A 25749-nucleotide genomic window follows, 5' to 3' on the forward strand; every position below is an offset into this window, starting at 1 on the left:
GAAAGCAACTAACTATTCACGAACACACCCACAGGTGTGTTCGTAGGACACAATGTTACTAGGGCAAGGGCACGCATCATTGAGACAGCGAACACAGATCCATAATCTTGAACTCGTCAAGGTGTACACGCATGTGAGCTATCTGATTCCCTGCCGTTCCCTTTTCGCTTGCTCTTTAGCGAGCATTACTTTCTTGGCGAAGAGATGCATGGCTGACCACTGCCGCCGTCCACCGAGCATCGCTTCCAAAATCTTACCGAGATCTGGAGGGTCGATATCTCCCAGTTCGAAACAAAGGGAGTCATACAGGTTATAGCGGTGCCAAAACCAAGCCCTACATTCCAGAAGGGTATGATCCGCGCTATCCCGCTTCCCGCTTGTGCAGTGAGCGCAGACGGGTGAGGGAGTCCTATCTATCTTGTACAGGAACTCGTTGAAGCATCCGTGGCCGCTCAGAAGCTGAGTCATTCGAAACGTCAGCGAACCGTAGGTGCGACCCAGCCACGCTCCGAGAAGAGGGGTTAACGCCTCCCTAATTCTAACCCCCGCCTGCCTATGATCCTCCAGAAGAGTTCTCCAATCTTCGATCGCCCTACAGTCTGCCTCCCTCCTTAGCTCCTTCTTCGCACGAAGAGAGAGAGCCGCGGTCTCCGCTCCTCCCTCCTTCTCCCTCCAATACAATCGCGCAAGACGCTCCGCTCTAATTTTGAAAGGGAAAATCCCAGCTAACAATGTTGAACATATGTATGATATAGTTCTATATCCGCAAATTATCCTGATCGACAATCTTTATTATATTCTTCATCTCTTTTACAGGGAACGATTTATAATTTAATCGATTCGCCCAGATGGGAGCACCGTAGTAAATGACGGACTGCACAACAAAAGCGTATAACCGTCTCTTATTTTGTCCAGGTCCTCTCAGGTTCGGCATCAATCTGCCAACAGCTCCTACCAACTTTCTTGCACGCGGGATGACGTACATCAGGTGATCTCTGAATGTGAGTTGCATATCCAATATAAATCCGAGATATTTGATCTTATTTGTTACGTTTATGGCTGATCCTCGAATTTTAATTTTAGGTAGAATATCCGGCAAAACAAGATTCCTCTTGCAAAAGACTGCCACTTCAATCTTCTCAACAGCTACGTTTAATCCCAATTTTTCTATTTTATCAACCACTGTAGCTGTGTAGGTTTCCGCTCTGTGGACCGCTGTCCTAAAGTCCCTGGCCATTGCGACTAATAGTGTGTCGTCTGCATAGCATGAGATGTGACAACCATCAGCGTCATCATCTTTGATGAGAATCTGATCGTATGCTATGATCCATAACAGTGGTCCTAAAACCGATCCCTGTGGGACTCCTCTAATGATCTTCAACTCCTCAAACCACCATTCCTGTTTGTATATGCCGCTTTCCTGTTACACAAATACGCTCTAATTATAGTTCGTAAATAATCCGGTACACCTTTCTTTTTCAGCGCTGACATTATGACGTTCCAGTGTATGGAATTGAAGGCATTCCTGATATCCAGGCTGACCAACACCGCGTAGCAATTTCCCCTGTTTGCTGCATCAATTATATCCTCCTGATGGCGTCAACCGTGGATCTGCCACTTGTAAAACCGAACTGATAACTCGATAGCAGGTTGCCTTTCTCTAGAAATTCGCTCAACCTATTGGCTATTAATTTTTCAAATAATTTTCCTATGGTGTTTAGTAGGCAGATTGGTCGAAACGAAAACAAGTTATCCGGAGGTTTGTTCGGTTTATTCAATAGAACCAATTTGGATACCTTCCAGTCCGCAGGAAAATATGACTTCTGGAGGCACCTCGAGAATATCGTAGCAAACACCCTCCCGCAAGTCCAACTGCAGGTATAAGGATCTTGTACGGATGTCCATCTGGCCCTGGGAACTTTCCGTTATTCTTTAACCTGTTTGCCGCAATTTCCAATTCCGGAACAGTGATCTTAGGTACGTCGCTCAAACGCGCACAAGGACGAAAACTCCACGGCGCGGTCACGACCATCATCGTGCGGAAAAAGATGCGTAAAACCTTGCCTATAAACTCCGGTTCGAGGGTCTCATAGATCGGCGGAGTGAATGCTCTAAGTTTCCCAGTAACCAGTCTGTATGAGCGATCCCAGGGATCACTCTCTATCGAGTCAATCAATTCCTGCATCGTCCTTGGCTTTTGCGATAGCCGCCCTAAGCTTTCCCCTAGCCACCTTTAGCTCCATCCACAACCGCTGCCAAATCCCGCTATCCTTACGAGCCGGTGCTCTGGTGTACCTTCTTCTCGCCCTCTTACACTCTTCGCGGAGCCCCGCAATCTTCTCATTCCACCAGTAAACTTGCTTCTTGCCCGGGCGTCCATAAACTCTTGGCGTTGCTACGTTGCACGCATCCCTTACTATCCTCATCACCCTCTGAATAAGAAGGTCTAGGTTCATCGCATCAATTCCTGAGAGAGTCCAAAAATCCGCATGGAGTGACGCCAGGAGTCTGTCCCTGTCGAGCTTGTTAAGACTCTACCTTGGGAAATTTTCCTAGTTCTAGGGATTTTCTTGGAACCGTCATGTGGGATGTCTATAATAATGGTTTTGTGATCGGACGCATTGTATTCGTCCGATATCCAATGCGGAGTCAGATTCCAGAGTAGACTATTGCCCCATGCCAGGTCAATCGTCGAACTTCCTTGCACTCTGCAGCACGTAGCAATTCCAGGAGTGTTCAGTAAATTCAATTTTAATCCGCAGAACCAGTCAAACAACATACCACGAATATTATTGTATTTGTCCCATTCATGAAAACGTGCATTAAAATCTCCGGCCAATAAAATATACGTATTCCCAGCAGATGCTATGATATTTAATAAAGTCCCCATAAAACTTTCGAACTCCCTGAGGGACCGACTAGGAGCAAAGTATACATTTATGATTAAATAGTTGTCGGCCCTGGCTGCCACAATGCCCGGAGCAGAGTCGTGTAATTGCCAATTATATGTGAACTTGTCATTAATAAATAAAACTACCGTAGGAGGGTTGTCTTTTGATAAAAACCATCTGTCATTGTTCCGGCTCGCAAAATATGGTTCCGAGATGACAGCATGAGCCTTTGATTCAATGATCGTATTAATTATTAAATCCTGTGCTGTCGAACATTTGTTTAGGTTAACTTGTACTATTCTCATTTTAGAGGCTCGATATCCATATTATTTGTGTCGTCCGCATTATTTATAGTGTCATTCCCGTGTGGGCTGTTACCCCGACTGGTGGATTTCCTCTGAACACCTAGCTACACAGTCATACACGCCACCACAAATTGGTGACAATAAACTGGTGACCCACCAAGTGGTACACACCATAATATATTTATATATTTATTTATATATTTATTCAGTTTTTAATAGCTATATCTAAATATCTTTATAAGACCACAATAAATTTTTTTAATATAATAATTACTTTTTGCAAATAAAAAGCGTATATATTGGCAAAGAGTGGATTTTTGTATTTACAAATTTTAATTTTTATTTATGTATGAAAAAAATATATTGTAATAATGTTATTAACTTAATAAAATAAATGTATAAAAGTGTAAAAATAATCGACAATGGCATCGCGCCTCGCATGATTAATTCGTGTCATGTCATGAGACGCCAGCTTCAAATCAGCGATACAGCGTTTTTCGAGAAAGAAGAAGACAGTAGTTGTCGGTACTCCTTCTCTACCGCTCGAAGCCGAAGCGCGGAGCGTATACGGACGAGCGCTCGCGCTAGTGTGTGTGCCAGCCTATCCCCTCTACGTGCTGCAGCGTGGCTGCAATCGTCATGAAATGGCATCCCTGTGTATACGGCCTACGTACGATCTAACGATTATCACCCATCGCATTCGCGATTCAACCACGCCACGAATATCACAAAGCGGCAAGCGAAAACCATACGGCGTTATGCTGAGAGAGACGAAACATCATCTATATAAATTAACCTCATATCTAAGTTAATAATAAATTCCACTATTTTGAGTAATTAAAACCAGGCGATCGCTACTCTTTCCCGAATCCGGCATCCAACGAGCCTCTTCGAGCTCACGTCCCCGTATCCGTACCGTGTATTGTCCGACTGCGCAGGGACGTACCGTTACAATACTAAGTTATTTATCTTATTATTCTGTGCATATTAAGATATATTTACCAAGAAATAAATAATTTAGGAGATATTTTATGTTTTATGTTAGAATATGCTAGAATATAATATAAAATACTCGTAAATTATTGACTTTTTGATATTTGTATTTTAATATAATAGTTTTATTCAAAATAACTGAAGCAATCATATTATAGTTATAGTAATCAGATTACAAAAATACATAACAAAAATATATGATTCCATTTAAAAAAACAATGTTGATTTTGAAATTTTTCAAATGCCTTTTTATAAAAGATTTATAAAAAAAATTTATATACTATATAATGATCCTCTTGAAATTATGCAACTTTTATATATAATACTGTTTCGTACAACTTATAATTTAGTTTTTTGAAATGTGCAAGTGTCCCACTCTATTTTGCATTATTATAATTAGTTCATTCTGTTTACTATTATTCTATTATCATTATTTATCATTATATATTTTGAAACATGTATATAAATTTTAGATATTATAAGTATACATATACGCATATATATACATATGCAAATAAAAAATTCATAAAAAGGGGGCGCCCATTTGTCTTATTGCATCATTGCTTTCTATCTCAAAAAGCCAGAAAACATTTCCAGGCCATATTTTGACAAAGCAATATGCTTCGGTGCTTCGTGTATTATCAGCATAGTAGAAGAACAAGGATGACGCGTGAAAGAACGTAATTCCACATCCTTTTCTATCTTTCCTCTCTGCAATGCGTCGCGTGAGCAATGCGATGATATTTGTATATACCAATACATCGAAACTGAGATTTTATTTCTCGGCGTTGGTAAATTTGAGGTTCGGAGTATCACGCACGGGCTCTCCAATATCAATTCAGAGTTTGCCCGTCACTCCTGCCAACCCTTAAATTATAAAAAAGACGTCTTTAAGGCCGATATTCATAGTTCATACGTTCTTATATTAAGATCGTTTTAAGATAATATTTCAATCAATAGAATAACAGAATGAACATAATTAAGACCGCAGTATAAGTAGATACAGTAGATTAACTCAGTTCAATATGAAATGGTTGTCACTCGCGCATGACAGAAATGCACATTCAACAATATGGCGGTTCAAAGAAATCAGAAGACACAGTAGTGTCAAGTCAACCGAACACTGCCGTGTGATTTTACACGAGTCGGCGAGATGCGAGCATCCGAAAGTATTGGATCTGAATAACGGCTAAACCGATCAACTTCTAAGTAAACTTGACCGATAGCTTGAGTTCGACTTGCATAATAAAAGTATTTTTATTTTTCTGCTATATGCCCAAGCGGATATTGCTACGCAAAGTCTGATTTGGAAATTTTTACTTTAAGAAACGTCATTATCGTCGTCGGTCCAATCGGACACATTGCTGATTAGTCGATTAAATAAAAAAATTTTTGATAGATAGCTCACTAGAAAATTCCTAGGTATCGGTTGATATGAGTGGTATGTCCGATTGAAAATGTGCGCATCTGAGACGCTCCCTCGTCGTCGTCCAGTTCTCATCTATGGTTGCAATTTCTGTCGTGGAGACCATCACTATCCAAACACTAGAGATACTACATCAGAGACTGGCCACAATTCTGATCCGCCAATCAGAGACTCTGATCCGCTATGTTTTGGCTAATCCTACGAGAAAGAAAGAAATATACACCACCTCTAACTAATAGCGATATTTTTATTTTGCATGTGCATTGATTTAAGTGTATCGTGTATATGTATTAAACACGTGGAAAGCGTGATAATATATCATTAAATAATAGAGATATTAAAATTGCAAAATATAATCATAAATTAGTTAATTGATAATTAATATATAAAAAATAATAATTGTGATAATTAACATATAAAAAATGAGTGGATGTTCATTTTTTTACTTAAATTTTATTTTATATTGTAATAAAGTTTGTTTATAATAATAATAAATATGTATAATAATCCTTTTTAAAAAAAAAGCATGACATCGATACTTGATTCTCGAAATTTCCTTGAAGTTTATTGTTGATGCTTTTCCGCGATGGGTTCTCTCGCTGCGTTAACTTTGTGAATAACTATCATTGTATTGATTTCACAGAAGATCATTTTGTGTATCAAATTTTTGTATCAAAAAATTAAAAATATTATAGTGTAACAGTAGTATAATAGTATTATATTAAATATTAATTAATTTTTGCTCTTGTGTTGAAAAAGATAAATAGCGAAAAAAAAGATTTTAAATCGTTAAAATTAAGGATATGTATTAATAAATTGGTAATATAATTATGTGAAATAAAATTTTATAAATATACACATTTTATTACCTTTAAAACGCTTATGTTTTTAAATTATAATATTACAATTTAAGATTAATGTAGTTAATGTATTTGAAAATAAGTGAGAATAACCAAAAGATGGCGGACCAATCAAAAGTTGCTTTTTCGTGGCCAGTCTCTGAGGGTGGCACCCGTTTGACCACGTCCCAATTGACCACTAGCCACTCACAGCGCTTGAACAGTAGAAAAATTCTAGGCACCGGCCCCTGTGAGTGGTTGTGGTCAATCAGGACGTGGTCAAACGGGACTCTCCCGTCTCTGATTATAGTGTCTCTATCTTCTCTATTGCGCTCTCACTCCAGCATTCTCTATTCGGTCATTATGCGCATCGCAACTAGATCTTTAACTAGGTCTTCAACCTCTTGAGTTTCTCGTTAATAAAATTGTAAAAGGACAGTTCTAATCTCAAGGACTCGCTCATCGAAAAATGAAATGAAGTGATAAGAAGTGCTGCCAGATTATTTGAAGGCTACATCACCAAGGCGTGCTCGCGCTCTCCACGTGGCGTCCACGTTAGATAAGTTTTCTGAAAATGTATAGTTGCCTAAATGACGTTTATTTATGGCAAGTTTAATAAATAATAAAAAATGTAATTACAATATTTTCCTTTCTGATTCACTTTATTTTTTAAGTGTTACATTTTCTCAGTTTACATCTTGACAATAATGTGTTATATGTACTAGCAATTTATCTTCGTAAAAAATTTGAATATATATCTACAACGGAATACATAGTCATTAAAAATTAAAATTAAAATCTTTTATTGCCAGATTTAAAACCCAAAAAACTGATCATTTAATATGCCGTATAGGTTAAGAAATACTAGATTTTCACCGTTTAACTATGTCAGCTGATGGAAAAGTTTCACACACTAAATATCTCACGCTTTCATCGGAATTAAAATTATGTGATTACAAAATGATGAAATCCACATGAGATTCGTTACTTCTCATTGATTTGTTCTAGGGGAAAATTTACGTGATTGATGCCCAGGGCAAAATATTGTAATTACATTTTTTATTATTTATTAAACTTGCCATAAATAAACGTCATTTAGTCAACTATTTTTTTCAACATTTTTAGAAAATTTATCTAATATCACATTTAAAATAGTTACTATTTCCGCCATTTATATATATTCTCTTTATCAACTTCATTACCTTGTGATTTGTAGTTATAGTTTCTGATGATTAAAGAACGTTTTTTTCCTGCAAAATTTGATGTGCTCCTTCATTAGATACAGACTGATTTAATGACTCATACTCTTCGATGAATTGCAGCTCATCATTTTGGACGTCTTCAAGCGAGCTTAGCTCTCAAAGCTGGCTTATCTCTTATAGTCCTGTTTGAAATATAGACACTAAAAGATTTTTTAAATGAAAGTTTACATATTTCAAATAAATTAATAAATTGTTGCAACTTACAATTATTAGTAATTGTTTTCCTTATTGCTGTTGATGTATTTATCTTTTTTGCACATATAGGAATATCTATTCCTAAGTTCATACCTCTTTATTTTGCTAAATATTATTATATTATATTTACAGTCGTGAAGTTGCCTTTAGTGTAGTTTTTTTTGGAATATTTTGATGTAAATAGATCTTCACTACTTTTAGTTATGTCACTAATAATTTCTTTCTCTGCGTGATCGCAGTGAAAATGACAAACGGTGAAACCGTGAGATAGCCACCGATGAAAATCTAAAAGTGAACTATGTCACTGAAAAATATATAATCGATGCCCAGCTCTAATGCGGCAATAAAAAATAAACTGAGTTAAGCAGTGCAGTAAACTATTGCACTAAGTATTGCTGCACTGTAGAAAAAAACAGCGGTATCTGATATCATTTTCATTCTAAGAGCCGTGACACATAAAAAAACTTAAGTAGTAAGACTTAAGCAGTAAGGAAATCAACGTCATAACGTTTCATCATAGTAGCAAATCCATAGATTTGTTACTGCTTATATTACTACCTTACGTTCTCGACTGTGATTGGCTAATTCGCTTACTGCTTAAATCTTACTGCTTAAGTTTTTTTATGTGCACGGCCTTAAGGTTTGTTCTACAATACGTCGCATGTTGATGTCGCAAATTGCAAGCCACAAAAATTGACCAATCACAAACGAATGTGGAGAGAATACTTGATTATGATTGGTCCATTCTTACGGTCCACGACACACCGACACACGACGCATTGTAGAACAGGCTTAAAAGAACAGTGTACACTTCTTGAATTAGTGCAGCCAGTGCAGAGGAAAAAAATAAACCTATTATTGCACTAAAACTGCACGAGTGCAGCACTACATTTCAACAGAAGAAGTATAATAAATAACGAAACAATTTTGCGTGTACATTTTTAATTCTCTCATAAAATTTATTTTATAACGTTTTAATATAAAGTAATATAAAATAATATCAAGAAACACAGGTGGTGTTTTGACAAGTTCACGCGCAGCGAAGTTCGCGTAGAGCGGCGGCGAGACGCCCGTGGCTCTATTTACGCGAGATTCTGGGATGAACTCGGTCTACATTTCATATCTCAGCAATGACTGCATTGATTAAGTTTTAATTACGCTTAATCGATAGCTGAGTATCAAATTATATAAGAAAAGTGTTTTTATTTTTTTTCTCCGTGTTCTACAAACTGAGATATCGCGACGCAAAGTTCAAATTAGTAAATTTAAGAAACGTCCTGGTTGTCATGACTCTCCTTTTTCTGTCGCAAGAGGCGCTAATGAACGTTTCTGTATGACAGTTCTTGCAACGCTCATTTTTTTTATTTGATATGTCTTTGACAGATGTCATATGAAGTTATACGTATTGATTAATAAAAAAGAAGATATAACGTGTGTCACATATAATAATAAGTAATATTGTAATAATATATAATACATTGAAGAAATAGAATAAGAAATAGAAATAGAAATAGAATTAGATTTTTACAACAAATTACATTAGATTTTTACAACAAATTAAATTATTAGATTTTTATTATATTATTAGATTATTGACAACAAATGTATTAAATTTTTACAACAAATTATTAATATTTATTAACAATTATTACATTAAACATAAATTAATTAAACATAAATAACATAAATTAAATATAAATAACATAAATAACATGAAATTAATAACATATAACATAAAACAACATAAATAATATGTTATATGTTATATTATATGTTATGTTATATGTAACGGCATTTGAAATTACAAAACAGTTAGTTCAGAAATATACTGCAGATAATAAACTGCAAAAATAACAAGATGCATCTCAAGATGATCCAGAGAATGCAATAGATGTGCAAAACATAGAGGCAGGTGAAGCCAGGACTTTAAAGATCTTAGAGCTAAAATTAAAGAAGAGGATGTTTCTGAAATGATAATAAAATTAAACACATCAAAAGAGAGTATTTGATAGAGTTATTAGCACTATTAAATTAAATAAATCAGTATTACGATTATATGTTAGCGATGAAGGTGGTACTGGAAAAAGTTTTCTAATTAAGACTATTAAATGTTGGATAAAACAAAATCTTAATAAAGAAACTGCTGTAGCAGCACCTACAGATATTGCAGCATTTAATATAAACGGTTTGACAATTCACAAATTGTTCCAATTACTTGTTGAACATGATCATACTCCTAAATATAAACAGTTATCTGATCATGTATTGAAAGTTCTACAAGCGGATTTAAATGATGTTATACTTTTTATAATAAATGAAATATCAATGATATCTAATTTAATTTTAATGTATATACATCTTCGATTATCCAAAATATATGACACTACTGAATGTAATGATGGCTGGTTTGGTAGAAAACATATTCTTTTATTTGGAAGTCTTCTTCAATTATCTCCTGTACATGAAGATTTTGTTTTTGTTCATTTATTGAAAGAAAAAATTGATAAATATATTTTTAGCACTTTAGGAACCATTAATTTGTGGACTATATTATTTGAATATGATGAATTGACATTAATATACGATAGCAAGGAGATATGACTTATCGTGAATTGTTATCGCGTATTCGTATTGGTTTATTGACAAATTCACAAGATTTTTCAAAATAGAAAAATATTCTTTACGAATACTTCTTTTAATTCAAGATTAGATGAAATATGTAATTTTTTAATTATCAATTTATTAGTTGACACTGTGTGTTTATTTCCTACTTGTCATATGTGTAATATTTTAAATACTGCAATGTTGAATCGTATTAATTCAAAAGAAATATTATTAATTGCTGAAGACACGATAAATTGTATTCCATACATAAAAAAGAAAGTATTGAAAGTAATTATCGAAAAATGATGAAGATGATATTAGAACAACTGGACTTTCGAAACAAATTATTATTAAGATTGGAGCAAAGTAATGATAAGACGTAATATTGATGTTATAATAGTTTGGGACTGGTAAATGGTACAATCGCGAAAATAATATCAATTGTTTAAGATATAAATACTGAATATGTAGAAAAGATCAAACTTTTATTTACCTACAGGTATTACCAAAATACTTGATTGAAAGAGTCAATGTTAAATTTCAAATGATGGATAGAGCTTATGTTATCAGAAAACAATTTCCATTATCATTAAGTTATGGAATCACTATTCATAAAAGCCAAGGATTAAGTTTACAAAATGCTATTATGGACATTGGTAATTCTGTATTTAATGCAGGACAAGTTTATGTTGCTTTGTCACGAGTAACATCTAGAGAAGGTTTGTATTTAATTATTAATTACGATCCCTCATCTATAAAAGCTAATGAAGATGCAATTATTGAATATAATCGATTAAAACAAACGTATAAATCAGAAGCGAAATTGATTACTATTTCAAAAATATACTAAACAAACAAAAATATACTAAAATAAAAGGTACTTTATGGACATTACCAAAAATTATTTCTTCTGTTCAAGAATCACATGAAACGGTTCAAAAAAATATTATTTGGGTAATACATGGATTCCAAGGGATAAAGTTTTATCTTATGCAAATGCAGTTTTACAATGTCTTTTGCATTTAAATGTTATTAGAAAACAAATTTTTGAGTGTGATAAATTAAATGTTTTAGGTATATTAATGAATCGATATAAAAACGGAATATTTAATTTGAATACATTTACAGTACGACAAAATTTAGCAGATAATTTTTCTAACTGTATAAAACAAGATGCATCTGAATTTTTCAGCTATCTGTGAAAAATATGATTATATAAAATTATCTAGTTAAGCGTTCAAATACATTCCATTATATGGTGCAAAACTTGTAATAATACAATTGTTATTACTAATGATAATATTCTTATTTCAATTCCCATTGCTAATTTAAAGAAAGACAATTATGATCTTAATGATTTATTAAATATTACTTTTTCGAGGTGGTATCACTCTCATGACCTATGTAAAAATTGTACAGGGAAAGATACAACATTTAAAAAAGAATTAACATTAACACGAGAAATACTTATCATTTATTTACAATTATTTTCAGAACAAAATGGTAAATTAATAAAAATAGATCAATTTAATTTGCGTGCAGTACAACAACTACAACAACTACAATATCAGTAGGGGGACAATTTTATAAGATAATGAATGCCATTTTTCATCATGGATCATCTATTAAAGATGATCATTATACAAGTATCTATAGAGATGAAATATCTAATGAATAGATAGACATTGATGATGCAAATTAATAAGAAAAATGGCCTAGAGGAGCAAAAAATGTGTATATATTTTTTTTAAAAAGAATTATTAAAAAATAATGACTGAATACTGATTGTTTTTTCTAATAATTTTCTAGTTTTCTATATATAAAGTAAAAAAATGTTTCAAATATGCTAAATAATAAATACTAATTGTTACTAAAAAAATGAGTGATATCCTAATAAAATTACTTTTTAAAAAAGGTAAAAAATAATGCCAAGTTCACGCGCCCGTTTTCTTATTTATGTAAAAGAAAGAATTTTATACAAAAATTCTAACTACAAAAGTGTTTTTAATAAATTTTATATTGGTATAAAAGATATGAAAATATGAAGAACTGGCGCCAACTTCTAATTTAATAAAATAAAAAGAGCATTGAAATACATTTTATTTTATAGTTCATTTTTATTTGAAAAATCGTTTTATTATTTCTAAAAAAACATGATATCAAAAATTTGCACAAACTTTTAATTATATGAAATAGAAAAGAAATTTTGCAAAGGTGAAAAAAGATGTTATCAATCCAAAATTAATGTCAATTTGTAGTTGCCAAAAAAATTTTATTGAATTATTATACTTGTGTTTATATAAAAATAAAATATAAAAGAAAATCTGATGTGTAAGAAAATAAATGATGTACAAAAACTTTTTTTTTCTTACACATCAGATTTTCTTTTATATTTTATTTTTATATAAATACAAGTATAATAATTCAATAAAATTTTTTTGGCAACTACAAATTGACATTAATTTTGGATTGATAACATCTTTTTTCACTTTTGCAAAGTTTCTTTTCTACTTCATATAATTAAAAGTTTGTGCCAATTTTTGATCATGTTTTTTTGTAGAAATAATGAAACGATTTTCAAATAAAAATGAACTACAAAATAAAATGTTTTTCAATGTAAAGCTCTTTTTATTTTATTAAATTAGAAGTTCTTCATATCACATCTTTTGTACCAATATAAAATTTATTATTAAAAAGACTTTTGTAGTTAGAATTTTTGTTTAAAATTCTTTCTTTTACATAAATAAGAAAATGGGCGCGTGAACTTGACGTTATTTTTTATCTTTTTTAAAATAAAAATATTTTTAAATATTATTATTACAGAATATTTTTATTACAAAAAATTAATTAATTATAGAATACATAGCCATTGTTTTGCTGCTATCTTTTTTAATCAATCTTTTTGCGATTTTCACCTAATATTTTAAAAAATTTTTTAAGCTTTTTTATTTTTGTAGATAATTGGTGACAATTTTTTGTTTCATAATTGTTTTCATTTTTTCCAAGAAGTAACAAATAAAATTTGCTATTTCTTAAATGTGGAAGGTATTATCGAATAATAATTTCCAGATTTCCAATTTCAAGATTTTCGGAACGTAAGTTTACTTGTAATTCAGTTGATTTTTCTTGATTATTTAGCGATTATTTATTATTTATTTCTCTTTCGATTTCATGGTTCAATGGTTTGAAATTTACAGTTGGCACTCTAATTTCCATATCTTCATCCAGAGTGCTTATGATGTTTAGATACGCTTTTCCTGAGACATTCTCCACAACTGTGTCTCCTAGGTGAATTCCGTAGGTGAACTCCTAATTTTCATTTTGGAATATATCCTATTTTGATATTTGGGTTACCCACTCTTACGAAAAATAATAATTCTGATTTTGGTCGTGCCGCTATAGATTCAGGCGAGAGAAATGGCATGATAATTTCTGATACATTTATATATCCTTGCACGTAATCAATTTTCGACGACGTTTGTTTAAAGAAATCGTTGCCTAGTATACCGGATTGTGAAATCGGAAAATCTTCTGATACTACATAGAAATTTATCGATTTATTAAAAACTGTTAAAGTAATTTCTCCGAGGGTATACACGGGATAATTATTTATTCCATTTAGTTTTAAAATATTTTTATAATTAATTGATTCATTTTCTGATATAAAATTTTTCTTAATTATATTCGAACTGGTATCTAACATTAGAGTTAGATACCGGTTCGAATATAAATTAGAGTCGTGAATATTAACTTGAACGGTAGACACATGACTATGCTTATCAAGGTTTACGGTTACTGAGCGTATCTCACTGACATTCCTGTCTACTTGATTTCTTGAGGTTTGGTTGGATGTAAAACCCTTTCGACTCTCTTTTGCACACCTGTCTTCGAGGGATCATTGGAAGTTTTTCAGATTATTTAATTTTCTACGATTGTTACTCGCGATTCTTATTTGATAATCTTCGAGAAGATGCCCTTCTTCCTTACAATAACGACAAGGTGTTTTTTGACTCGGACATCGATTGATTAAATTTTGAACGACAGTCCTTAGCAAGATGACCAAAATTATTGCAAATTTGACACGTGATTTCATTTTTATTATCCATAAACCATTGTTCGTTTTGTTTTTTCCAACAATTATTCGCGGTTTGACTTGATTTATCATACCATTGACAAGTAACGATTTGTTTATTAAATTGAGATTTTACATTATTATTTGTCTGTTTTCGCATTATAGCCGGTTTTGGAACATAACTGGCAAACGATAATATTTTCGCGTATTATATTTACTAGTTGACGTGATTGAGGATTGCGAAGTCTGCATTTATCGGCGCTATGTCCGCATTTCTTGCACATTTGACATATTAGAATTTCAGTTTCCAAACTGCGTAGTTGTTGAGAAATCAAATTTATTTTCTGTAATTAAAAGCTGAATGACCTTCCTTTCGACATATCATGACACGCTTCACGTGCGTCTTGCTCTCTTTATTTAGCATGGCCTGGCCGGAGGCCGCTTCCTTGTCTATTATCGTTCGAAGTTCTCTTTCTATCCTTAGCGCGTCAGATACAGTCTTCTGCATGTTTAAATTCCGAGTTATTCTTTGCTCAATTTCGAGTTTCAGGCCTCTAAGGAAGCATTTGCACATATCTCTTTCTAATGATTTTTTTAATGTGATTTTTGATCTAAAAAAGTGTTTCCTGAATGTTTGTAAGTGTTTCTAATATTTGTGGAATGTTTCTAATATTTGTTTTCTTAATAATTTTACTCTATTAGCATACGTTATAATAACCTCATCATTTTTTTGATAAATGTAACGTAGTTCTCCCTGAAGTCGATAAACATTTTTAGTTGATCCATAAATTTATTTTAAATATTTTGTTAATTGAGATACGCTATTAAAATTTTGATCTTGAATAATACGACGCGCTTCACTGACTATTCTGATTCTGATATTTTTGTAAATTGCGGTTTGGCTTCATCCGACATAGATTTAGCTTTTTTACAACCTTCGATAAAATAATTTACTAAGATATTTATACGTCAAAATAAGGTACGGCTTCAACCGCGTATTTTAGAGTAGCGAAAGGATTAGGATGAGCCATTTTTAGATCTTCAATTTTATCTCCTTGATTACCGTTTGTTATCTCGATTTTATTATTATCAAATATATTTACCTGTAATGTAATATCGTCAGAAGCAATGGAATCCCCGGACAACCAGAGAATAATCACAAATTTATCTCCCGAAATTATTGTTTCGTCTAAAGAAAAGGTGACGGGCTTAGGATTAAAATCTGAAGTTCTTATTGAAGTAGAAGTGTATAGTGTATCTTGTGTATTTGTTTTGTTAAGTTGTAAGATGTGCGTGTCGCTGAGATAACTTGTAAAGTCCCACTTCTGATAAATTGAAAGACTGTATCTTATCCGCGCTCGTTCCGTTTATTTAATGCCCGGAAGACTGTAACTGCTTGCGATGTTGCGCCCAATCTGTATGAATTGGTGTAGGATGGATATCGTAATAAATCAGGATTAACTAGTGCAATTATCACTCTATTTATTGCAGAACCCGCACAAGCGACTTGAATCTGTACAGTATTTACTGACGGCACGTGGCACCGTGCTTCGCGGCGAGATTAGCAAGTCCTTACAAAATGAGCGACGGCAACGATCCGTCTCGAGTCGAATGCAAATGAGAGTCCGTTCGCGTCTAAGTTCTGATTTTGTTTGCTTTGTTTTCTAAGGCGAGTTTGTAGAAAAGGAGAGATTATCTATCTCATCCTTATTTGAATTAGATCTCGTGGTCATTCCCACTTCCAAAGATCGCACTTTTCATCCCGGACGAGCCTCCAATTTTAACGAGTTCTGTTACGTCCAGCCCGGAGTAAAAATTAAAAAATTAAGAATTAAGAAATTAAAATTTGCGAATTGAGGATACGAATGGGAAGAACGCGAACAGCTGCTCTCTCGAAGGCCAAGCGTGGAAACGTGATCCCTCAAGTCCGAGCGCACTGATAAGTCTCGGCTAAGTCAGCGATGCGAGAACGCTATGACGCTATTCCATAGACGTGCGCTGGTCGGTCATTTTCTGGTCAAGAAACTTAATTTTTATTACCAGGGATAAATCTCGTGCGATCAGTGGGATGGGAGGAATGAGAGACGAGGGATTTTTAGAGAAATAAAGAGAAATTAAACGTTTAATATGATTAATGTTGCACATGTTTTTGAGAAGCAAGAGAAATGATGTAAGCGAATAGTGTGCATGTATGTTATCACGAGTGTTACAATCGTTCGGCAGCCATCAAATAGGATTTCTAATAGAGAGAGTGTGAGTGTAAGAGTGTATTAAGCGATGATCCTATCCGGTAATACATTATGAAAAATTGACATTATTTAATTAATATGTATGTGTGTATATAATGGAAAATTAAGGAGGAGAGTATTCTTGAATTTGTTCTGGAGGAGGGATTGAGAGATCAAATAATTCCGGAAAATCTATAATATTTCAATATTTGGAAACAAGGGTTTTCCGTCATTGGAGAATAAAAGACCGGAAGATAGGGCTTCGAAGTCGATAGGTTCAGGATCACATACATAATACAGATTTCCAGTGGGATCGGTAGAAAACTCGGAGAAAAACTGGGAAAATGAGTCGAGAGGTGATTCAGGAGAAGTTAATTAGAAAGAAAAGGAAACGGAGATTCAAGAAGGGTAGTAGAAGAGATTGACGGTAACGGTTCGGTTGATTGTTTCATTTCGTTTTTTTATTTCCGATTCTGAATGCCCGCCGGGCTCCACTATAATGACGACGGGGTCAGATTTTCGAATTTTAGAAGGCGGTACTTCTGTTTGATTCACTATGTGGGGAAGAAAAAAATGAAATAAGAGAAATTTTGCACATAATAAGGGTAGGAAAGGAAGCTAGGAAAGACAGAGATAGAAGAATGCATAGATAAAGAATCTGAGAGAGAGAGAGAGAGAGAGAGAGAGAGAGAGAGAGAGAGAGAGAGAGAGAGAGAGAGAGAGAGAGAGAGAGAGAGAGAGATATTGATTAGACTTTATTTAGCTTTCTCAGCTATTTTGCAAATACATGATACACACTTAAATTATACTTAATATATGCTCTTTTAACATTCGCTTAAACATTTCTAGTTTTTCACATCTTTTCATTGTGGCTGGCAACGCGTTGTACATTTTTACTCCTTCATGGAACATACTTTTTTGTGCACTCCTTGTTCTACGAAATCTTATTATAATATCTCCGGTTTGTCGCGTTTGTCTATCATTTTTACTCCCCACTAGCTCTAATTGATCTTTTAATTGTTCCGGTAGCATGTTATTCACAACCTTAAAGATAAACGTACACACATTATAATATAGCCTCTGTCTTATGGACATAAACTGCAGCGTTTGCAGCATATGTTCCACCTTGGTATATTTATTACACTGCAGTATGACTCTCATAGCTCGGTTTTGCGCTTTTTGTAATTTGCTTAACTGCGTTTCACCCATGTCAATCAACAACGTCGCACAATACTCACAATACAAAATGAGGAGCTATGATTGTCTTATATACCGTGCATCTGGTGTAAGCCGATATGAAACTACCTATTCTATTGAGAAAACTCGTTTTTTTCCCTATTTTCTTTAGCATATAATCACAGTGGTCGTTGAATCGAAGTCTATCGTCAATAATTATACCTAGATACTTTATCGTTTCCACACGCTCTATCTCAGTTCCATCCAAGCATTTCAACGTAATATTACCTCTTAGCTCTTTTCTTATACTTCTAACTATCATGTATTTCGTTTTCCCTGCATTCATTTTTAATTTATTTATATTCATCCACTTTTCTACTATAACAAACACCGTATTCATTTTTCTTTCTAATTCTGCGCTACTTTCTCCCTCTACATATATTAAAGTATCATCCGCAAACATTTTATCTTACATTCTTCTGGACAGACTTTGATTATATCGTTTATATAAAGTATAAATAACAAAGGTCCCAATACAGATCCCTGTGGAACTCCATATTCCGTTGCCATTAATTTTGACCATTTATTATTAAATCGCACCTGCTGTGTTCTATTCTTTAGATATGAGTTTAACCATTCAAGGACTTTTCCTCTGATTCCATATTGATATAATTTCCCTAATAATCTTTCCCTATCTATCGTTTCAAACGCTCGCTTCAGATCCATGAAAATTACCCTTACCATTCTCCTTTCACTGACTATCAGTTTCCATTCGTCAACAATAGTCTGAATCGCTGTTTCACATGAATAGTGTTTTCTAAAGCCCGATTGATGTTCAGTTATAATACTATTATTTTCCAAATACCTTTCAATTTGCTCTTTTACTACCAATTCTAACACTTTCTCCAATATAGGTAACACATTAATAGGCCTAAATTCACTCGCCTTCTTGGCTTTATCTACTTTTGGAATCGGTATTATTGTAGACGTTTTCCAACTTTCTGGACAGCAACCATCTCTCAGGGAGTTATTTATTATATCAACAAATTCCTCTTTTATTACGCAAAACGTTGCTTTTAATATATTACTAGTTATTCCCTCTTCCGCGCCTTTCTTATTTGGCAATCCTTTAATAATTTCCTCTAGATGCTCTACCGTGATTCCCTCAAAATTTTCCATAGTTTCCATATTTTCTATAGCATAGATAATTCTTTTACCTGCGCCTGTAGACTGATCCTCTATTATAGATTTTATTATACTATTAATACTCTGTATATAATATAAGTTAAATTTATCCGCTATATTGCACCCTATTGTACTATAATCTATGTTATCTAATATTTCAAAATCTATATCTTTTATTTCTTTTGCACATACTGGCTCGCCTCTAATAATTTCTTTTAAAGTTTTCCACATAGTCGCAGGATTTTCCTTATTAAAATCTATCATATTTTCATAATATTCTTTCTTTTTCGTCCTGATTAGTTTTACTACTGCATTCCTATTAACTTTAAATTGCAACCAGCTTTGTTCTGTATCGGCGTACACTGCTTGCCTAAATGCCTCATCCCTTTTATCCGCAGCCTCTCTTATTACATCTGAGAACCATTTTTTCCCTTCCCATACTTTCGGAATTCTAATTTTCCTCTTCGGTGCCATTACATCTAACGCATTTACTATACTATTGACAAATTTTTCTGCTCTCTCTCACTCACACCCATACATATACACTGCCATCCCTGGCTTTCCTGTAATTTATTTTTTACTAACATAACAAATTCACCTTCATCAAACTCTTTGTAATTCCTAGCGCTAAATTCTCTATATTTACTTTCAATTTTATTCTCACTCAACTCAACTTCCAGCCACGCGTGGTCCGTAATTTTGGGTTCATGAATTACTTGCACTCTTTTATTACTATTAGCGAAGATTAGATCTATAATTGTTTGACTATCTTTCGTGATTCTCGTCGGTTCGTTAACATACTGTTTCATACCCAAGCTTAACATTGCCGTTTGCAATTTCTTCGCATAAAACGAGTCCATCATAAGATCTATATTAAAATCTCCTATTACCATGCATTCACCCTTTATTACTAACTCCTCTACTATATCCTCGAAAAATCTCATGAAATCCCCGTGCGATGCGCTTGGTGAGTGATATATTACCATTATCACTCCTTTATATAATTTATCTTTCACTTCTACCGCGACACACCAACAATTCGATTCTAATTTTTGTACTAACACCGTCTCGTAAATAATATCATTCCTTACATATAGAACAACGCCTCCTGTATTTCTATTCTCAGCATTACATCTAGTCATATTATAACCAGAAACGTTCACTTCACTGTCTTCAATATCCTCGGTCAATCTGGTCTCCGATAATGCTAAGAACGCAGGATTTATTTTCTTCATAATCTGATGTTGAATCTCATCCTTATGCGCTATCAAACTCTGCGCATTTGTATACAGTATAATTTCTTCTTTCTTCTGTAGTTGCTACTTCTCTTCCCAGCCTGCTCTCCTCTTCTCTTCCTGTAACGCCCTCTTAAAAGTCGGACATTCTCGGCTGATAGCTTCATGATCATCATTTATCTTCAAAGAGAGAGAGAGAGAGAGAGAGAGAGAGAGAGAGAGAGAGAGAGAGAGAGTAAAGTTGAACGGAGAATACGAAAGAAAATGTTAAATATATCACAGAATGTAGTCGTGTGTTTCTTCTGTTTTGTATCTCCGAAAATCAATTTGCAATAGTTTTTTAATTCAACAATTAATAAAATAACACTTTGAAAAAGTTTAATTTAATTAAAACTATACATAACTAGTAACAAATTATTAAAATTCAAATTCAACTTTTTATTATTTTATTAAGTTGTTATATTATTAAAGATCCGGTATTTCTCAAAAACAGAGTATAAGGCAATAATTTTATTTACCATACATACGCCACATTTTAATTTACATTTTGCTCCGTGACAAAATTATAAAACCACAATGACTTTTGGATGTCTTATCATATTAGTCATTTAATTAAAATAATGCTTCTGTTACGTCTGAGGTTCTGAAGGAAAGGTAATACCTTCCGTCAGGAGGAGGAGAACTCGGGTGAACGCACGGAAGCTCTTCTGCTCTTACAGACAATGTCGTCGATCCGCGAGTCGAACGCGCGTTAAGGGGACAGGAATCGAGTCAGCGATGACGTTGTAACCCTTACCTGCGCCAGCGCTATCGTTGGTCCGTTTTTTGGTCAGAGAACCGAATCTCTTTTACCAGGGATGGACCTCGTACGATCGTCAGGGAGCCGTGAACGTTTCGGGATCAAGTTTTTAGGTAAATAAATCGAGACGGAATTCGAGTTAACTGATTTAATAATAATAAAAAGAAAGGAAATACAATATGTTAATTCGCAAATTTTACTGTGTACATTTGAGTGTAGAAGTACCGGTTACAAAAAAATTTTATACATAAAATTTTTAATAATAAATAACAAAACAAAAAAAATCTGGTATTTATATACTCAATTGTTCCAATTGGGGCAAAATTTGATGATCGTGAGCATATCGATGGGATCAGGTTGCAGGTGTGGCGGGGGATTAGGGTGAGCGCTGCGGAAAGCCTTTACTGGAACAAGGTAGGGAAGAGGGTCACGGGAAATGTACATAGGGATGGTATCGTTAACTTGGTGTCTTGAGATTTTCATCAAATAAGAAAGGGAGGGTGTGCGTCACGGCGGGGCCCGACCACGAACCAGTCGTGAAAACTCGTAATTATTTTGCGAAAAAATACCACCTCAGCCAGGAATCGAACCTGGATCCCAAAACTGGCTGTCGGGTTTAAATTTTCTTTTAATGAAAAAGGTTCCAGGAGGTGGATGGGTGGGAGAGCGGGGAAATTGACGGACGAGATCGTAGAACTTCTCCACGTCGAAGTTCTCTGGAGTACATTGCTTCTCGAAATCTGCCGCGGAGGCGGAGGGCGGTGGCGTATTGTTGTAAAGAGATGTTAGCGAATCTCGGTTCTATGTCTATTAACTGTTCCGCGAGTTCCTCGGCGTGTCCAGTTTCGCGACGAATCCGTTTATTTAGCTTCTTCTGACGGTGTCGGCAATGCCCGTTTCGTTGGCTTGTTCGGGATGGCTTTCGTTTGGTTCACTATATAAATATAAGAGTTAGATGAGAGGGAGTGTGAGGTGAGAGTAGAAAGAAAATCGGCGGCTTGCCAAGTCGGAATGCGGAGAAATCGGGGAAGGCAGCTTCACCGAGTTAATCGGCGGCTTGCCAATTTGGAATGCCAATTTGGAGTGTTTTAAGGAAACAATTATGTCGAGATCGCGAACCAAACAGCCAATCTACCACGGGAAGGAGTGACAAAAATGGACTTACTTTTGTTGTGGCGGGCGCTGGTGATGGACGAGAGGTGTGGTGCCTAGGATGGATCGTGGATCGAAACACACGAAAATGAAAGAATCGCGCACAGATTCTAACTGAGAAAAAGATTTTTGCGACAAGCTCGGATGGTCCCGTCTGTGAAGGCGTGGAGCGATGAGAAGCGAGAAGAGAGCGATCCGCTCCAAGTCGCGGTTTTTAAAGGGTTCCGAAGGGGTGGGAATATCTGAGGGCGTGATGAATTTCCGCGTTGGCTTGTCGAATGATAGTTTAGAAAAATTATGAGTATAGAGGAAGGAGGGGAGCGGTGTTCTGTGAATTATGATGTTTTTATATTTCCAGATTTCCTAGCGAATGATGGAATTAGTTAGTGAAAATTTTCCCGCCATTCCACACCCTCAATCATTCATTGGTGTGGCCGCTAACAGTCGCTAATCGTTTCTTCTTGATTGGCGTTTCCCTTAGTTTCCCCACCAATTTGGGAAATGTCACCCTCGAACGATCCGACGCGTTTCTTATCCGTTAGGAATTTGCTTTTGTTAATATTTTTTATTTTTATTGGTATGTTATAAACTTGTCGGTGCCGACAAATCATGTTGATTATATCCATAATATCCTTAGATATTAATAAGTTATAAAACAATCAATAATTACAATAGGTAATGAATAACAATGACTTTTAATTGGGGTGTAAGAAACACCCCAGGTGATAATTTACGCAAAAAAAATGAGGTGACTATTTCCGGGTTAAGAGTACAAACAAAAGAGTGGTGATACAAATTAAATAAAGTTTTTCTCTACAGAACAACTAATTTCTGCATAAAAGTTTACATAAAAAATCTTAAATATTTATATAAAAAGAATTGAGATTTTCGATATTTTTTAATTACATTTCGATTAGAGCACGCTTCTACTTATCTATTTAGGTAATTTTTAATTCAGGTTGTAAATCTTGCTAAATTTCTTTTTGTATTATTTTGAAATGCGATTAGATAAATCTATAAGTTTTTCATAATGTTTTTGTTGTGAATATAAGAATTAGAAAAATAATACATCCTTAACGAAATCAATGTACCAATAGATTTAAGTTTTTATATATTTTTAAATAAAAATCCTGCTATTTTTTTCTCAGGATAGTTTAATTTTTGTAAAATAATGATAATTTTTAACAATTTAAGAGCTTCTCATTCAAGTACTCAAAGTCCAATGTATATTTTCGCTTATACTAAATAAAAAAAAACGTAATACATCAAATTGATTATTTTATATGTTATGCAACAATCTCGTCGACATTGTCAATTATTATTAACTAAAACATAGTAAACTTTTAATTTATTTCGAATTTTTAAGAAAATAACGAAATATATATTGTTGCGGTGATGTTCCGTTCGGCGCTGCTGAAATTAATCAATATCAATCGATAAGAGTTTGAATAGAGGATCGGCCCTTGGCAACGCGTCATTCTCCGACTGTTTTACAGATTTCACGGCCAGATTCCGCGGTGGCCGGACGCGTTTCTGTACCGTTGTACCGTTGGTTTAATAAAGAGAGAGCTTTTCTTTAAACAGTGTTCTTCCTTTCCGAAAGCGTTCCGCCGAGTATCGCAATCTCGGGAAGTAACGCCGCGAACGCGACAATTTTGAGGGCTCGTCCGGGATCGAATTTTTCGATCCGTGTGTGTGTGTGTGTGTGTGTGTGTGTGTGTGTGTGTGTGTGTGTGTGTGTGTGTGTGTGTGTGTGTGTGTGTGTGTGTGTGTGAGATAATGGCGGAGCGACAAACGGAAGAGACGGGGACTGGACAGGAAGAGGCGAAAGGTCGGAGAGTGAGATCTCTGCAAGAAAAAGGGCCTGTACTCGAGCGGAAGGGTCGGAGGCATCTCCGAACTTGGAGGAGATTCTTCGCTTGACGCTGGAGGAGCTTCGCTCTCTGAGGGAGGAGCGCGCTCGTCGAGAGACGGAAACATCTTCAATGCCCGGTCCGCAGGAAGAGATTTCGCAACGTCCGATATCAGGCCAGTCATTTCCTTTTTCAAATTTTAGTTCCGACTTGAAACTTAAACCCGATACTTATGATGGTAGTCCATTGCGCGAATATCTTACGCAGTTTAATTTAATTGCGCGGGCGAATAATTTGGGAAACGCGGAGAAGACTGTCGTATTAGCGTCATGTCTCCGAGGAAAAGCGCGTGCGATTTTGGAAGGGGCCACGGATTTAGAGAACTCTCAATTTGAAAATTTGGTCGCGCGTTTAGAGCTACGTTTTGGAGAAAATTTATCCTCGCAAAATTATTATTATCAATTTACGAATCGAAAACAGAGATTCGGAGAAGATTTAGCTGCATTAGGCTCGGATATCGAGCGTTTATCTCGATTAGCTTATCCTGAATGTTCTCTCGGAGTTTGTGACAAAATTGCTTGTTTTTAATTTGTAGTTGCATTGTCTGATGTGAATGTTAAACAGACATTGCAGCTAGAAGGGTTAACATCTTTGAGGGCCGCGGTAGAAAGAGCTTTGGCTATTAAAATTATTAGGGAGAATTGTTTAAAAGAGCGGAGAAATTTTGATTTTAAAGAGGTTAAAGATTGCTCGAATTATAAGAGCAATCTTGATTTAAACGGTTCAAAGTAGAATCTCGTGGAACGAGGGGTTTAAATTTTAAGAAAAAGAAGAATTTTAGAATTGAAGGAAAAAAGGAATGTTGGCAGTGCGGAAAACAAGGGCTCTTCCGTTCCGAATCCATCACTTTCTGTTTCACAACAGGGAAAATAGGTTTTGTCGAACTTTCAGGAGCGGGCTCGACAAATGGAAGAAATGCCCCGGGTGTTTGTAGGCGTTTCGAGAGAGGGTATGAAAAATCAGGGAATTTTGTTTTCCAAGGCTCTCTTAATGGGAGAGACTGTTTTTTTAAATTGGATACGGGTTCCGACGTGACCTTGGTGAGCAGTAAATTTGTAGGAAGAAAAGGGAAGCATTTTTCAGCAAAGGAAGAAAATTTGAGGTATCCTATGGGGGAAAGGGTCCCGATCAGTTTTAAAATGTTCGCTAAGATAAAGTTAGGAAGATTTAATTTAGAGTTACCGATTTTCGTTGCTGATATTGGTGAGGATTGTATTTTGGGCGCGGATTTCTTTTCATGAGTAGGGATGCAAACTGTAATAGAATCTTTTCTCCGTGGAGATCAAAGGGAAGGTTTTTGTCGTCGGATTAAGCAAGAGGATGAAGCTGTGCCCGTGGAGTTGGAAGAATTCTTTAATAATAATTCTCGAGAGTTGGAGGTAGATCAGAGAATAGTTTTCGTTACATTGTTGCGAGAATTTCGTGACGTGTTTTCGGAGCAAGCCGTTGCAGGAAAGTGTGAAGTTCTTCAACA

General features: G+C 34.8%; 2 protein-coding genes and 1 pseudogene across 2 annotated transcripts; all 3 read right to left on the bottom strand.

Annotated features, from left to right (window-relative positions):
- Positions 1–138: 138 nt before the first annotated feature.
- On the bottom strand, positions 139–468 carry LOC105426282 (uncharacterized). The gene has a single exon (XM_011637441.2). The coding sequence runs from the start codon at positions 466–468 to the stop codon at positions 139–141; it is 330 nt and encodes a 109-aa protein (XP_011635743.2).
- Positions 469–17559: 17091 nt separating this feature from the next.
- On the bottom strand, positions 17560–19697 carry LOC148936770 (uncharacterized; annotated as a pseudogene).
- On the bottom strand, positions 18629–20411 carry LOC105423786 (uncharacterized). The gene is made up of 4 exons (XM_089076165.1): positions 19775–20411; positions 19311–19589; positions 18733–19229; positions 18629–18643 (listed from the first exon to the last, which is right to left on the bottom strand). The coding sequence occupies exons 1-4, from the start codon at positions 20409–20411 to the stop codon at positions 18629–18631; spliced, it is 1428 nt and encodes a 475-aa protein (XP_088932291.1).
- Between the last annotated feature and the right edge of the window lie 5338 nt (positions 20412–25749).

The sequence above is a fragment of the Pogonomyrmex barbatus genome, unplaced genomic scaffold, assembly GCF_055798465.1.
Source record: "Pogonomyrmex barbatus isolate J1 unplaced genomic scaffold, ASM5579846v1 scaffold2, whole genome shotgun sequence".
NCBI classification, from domain to species: Eukaryota; Metazoa; Arthropoda; class Insecta; order Hymenoptera; family Formicidae; genus Pogonomyrmex; species Pogonomyrmex barbatus.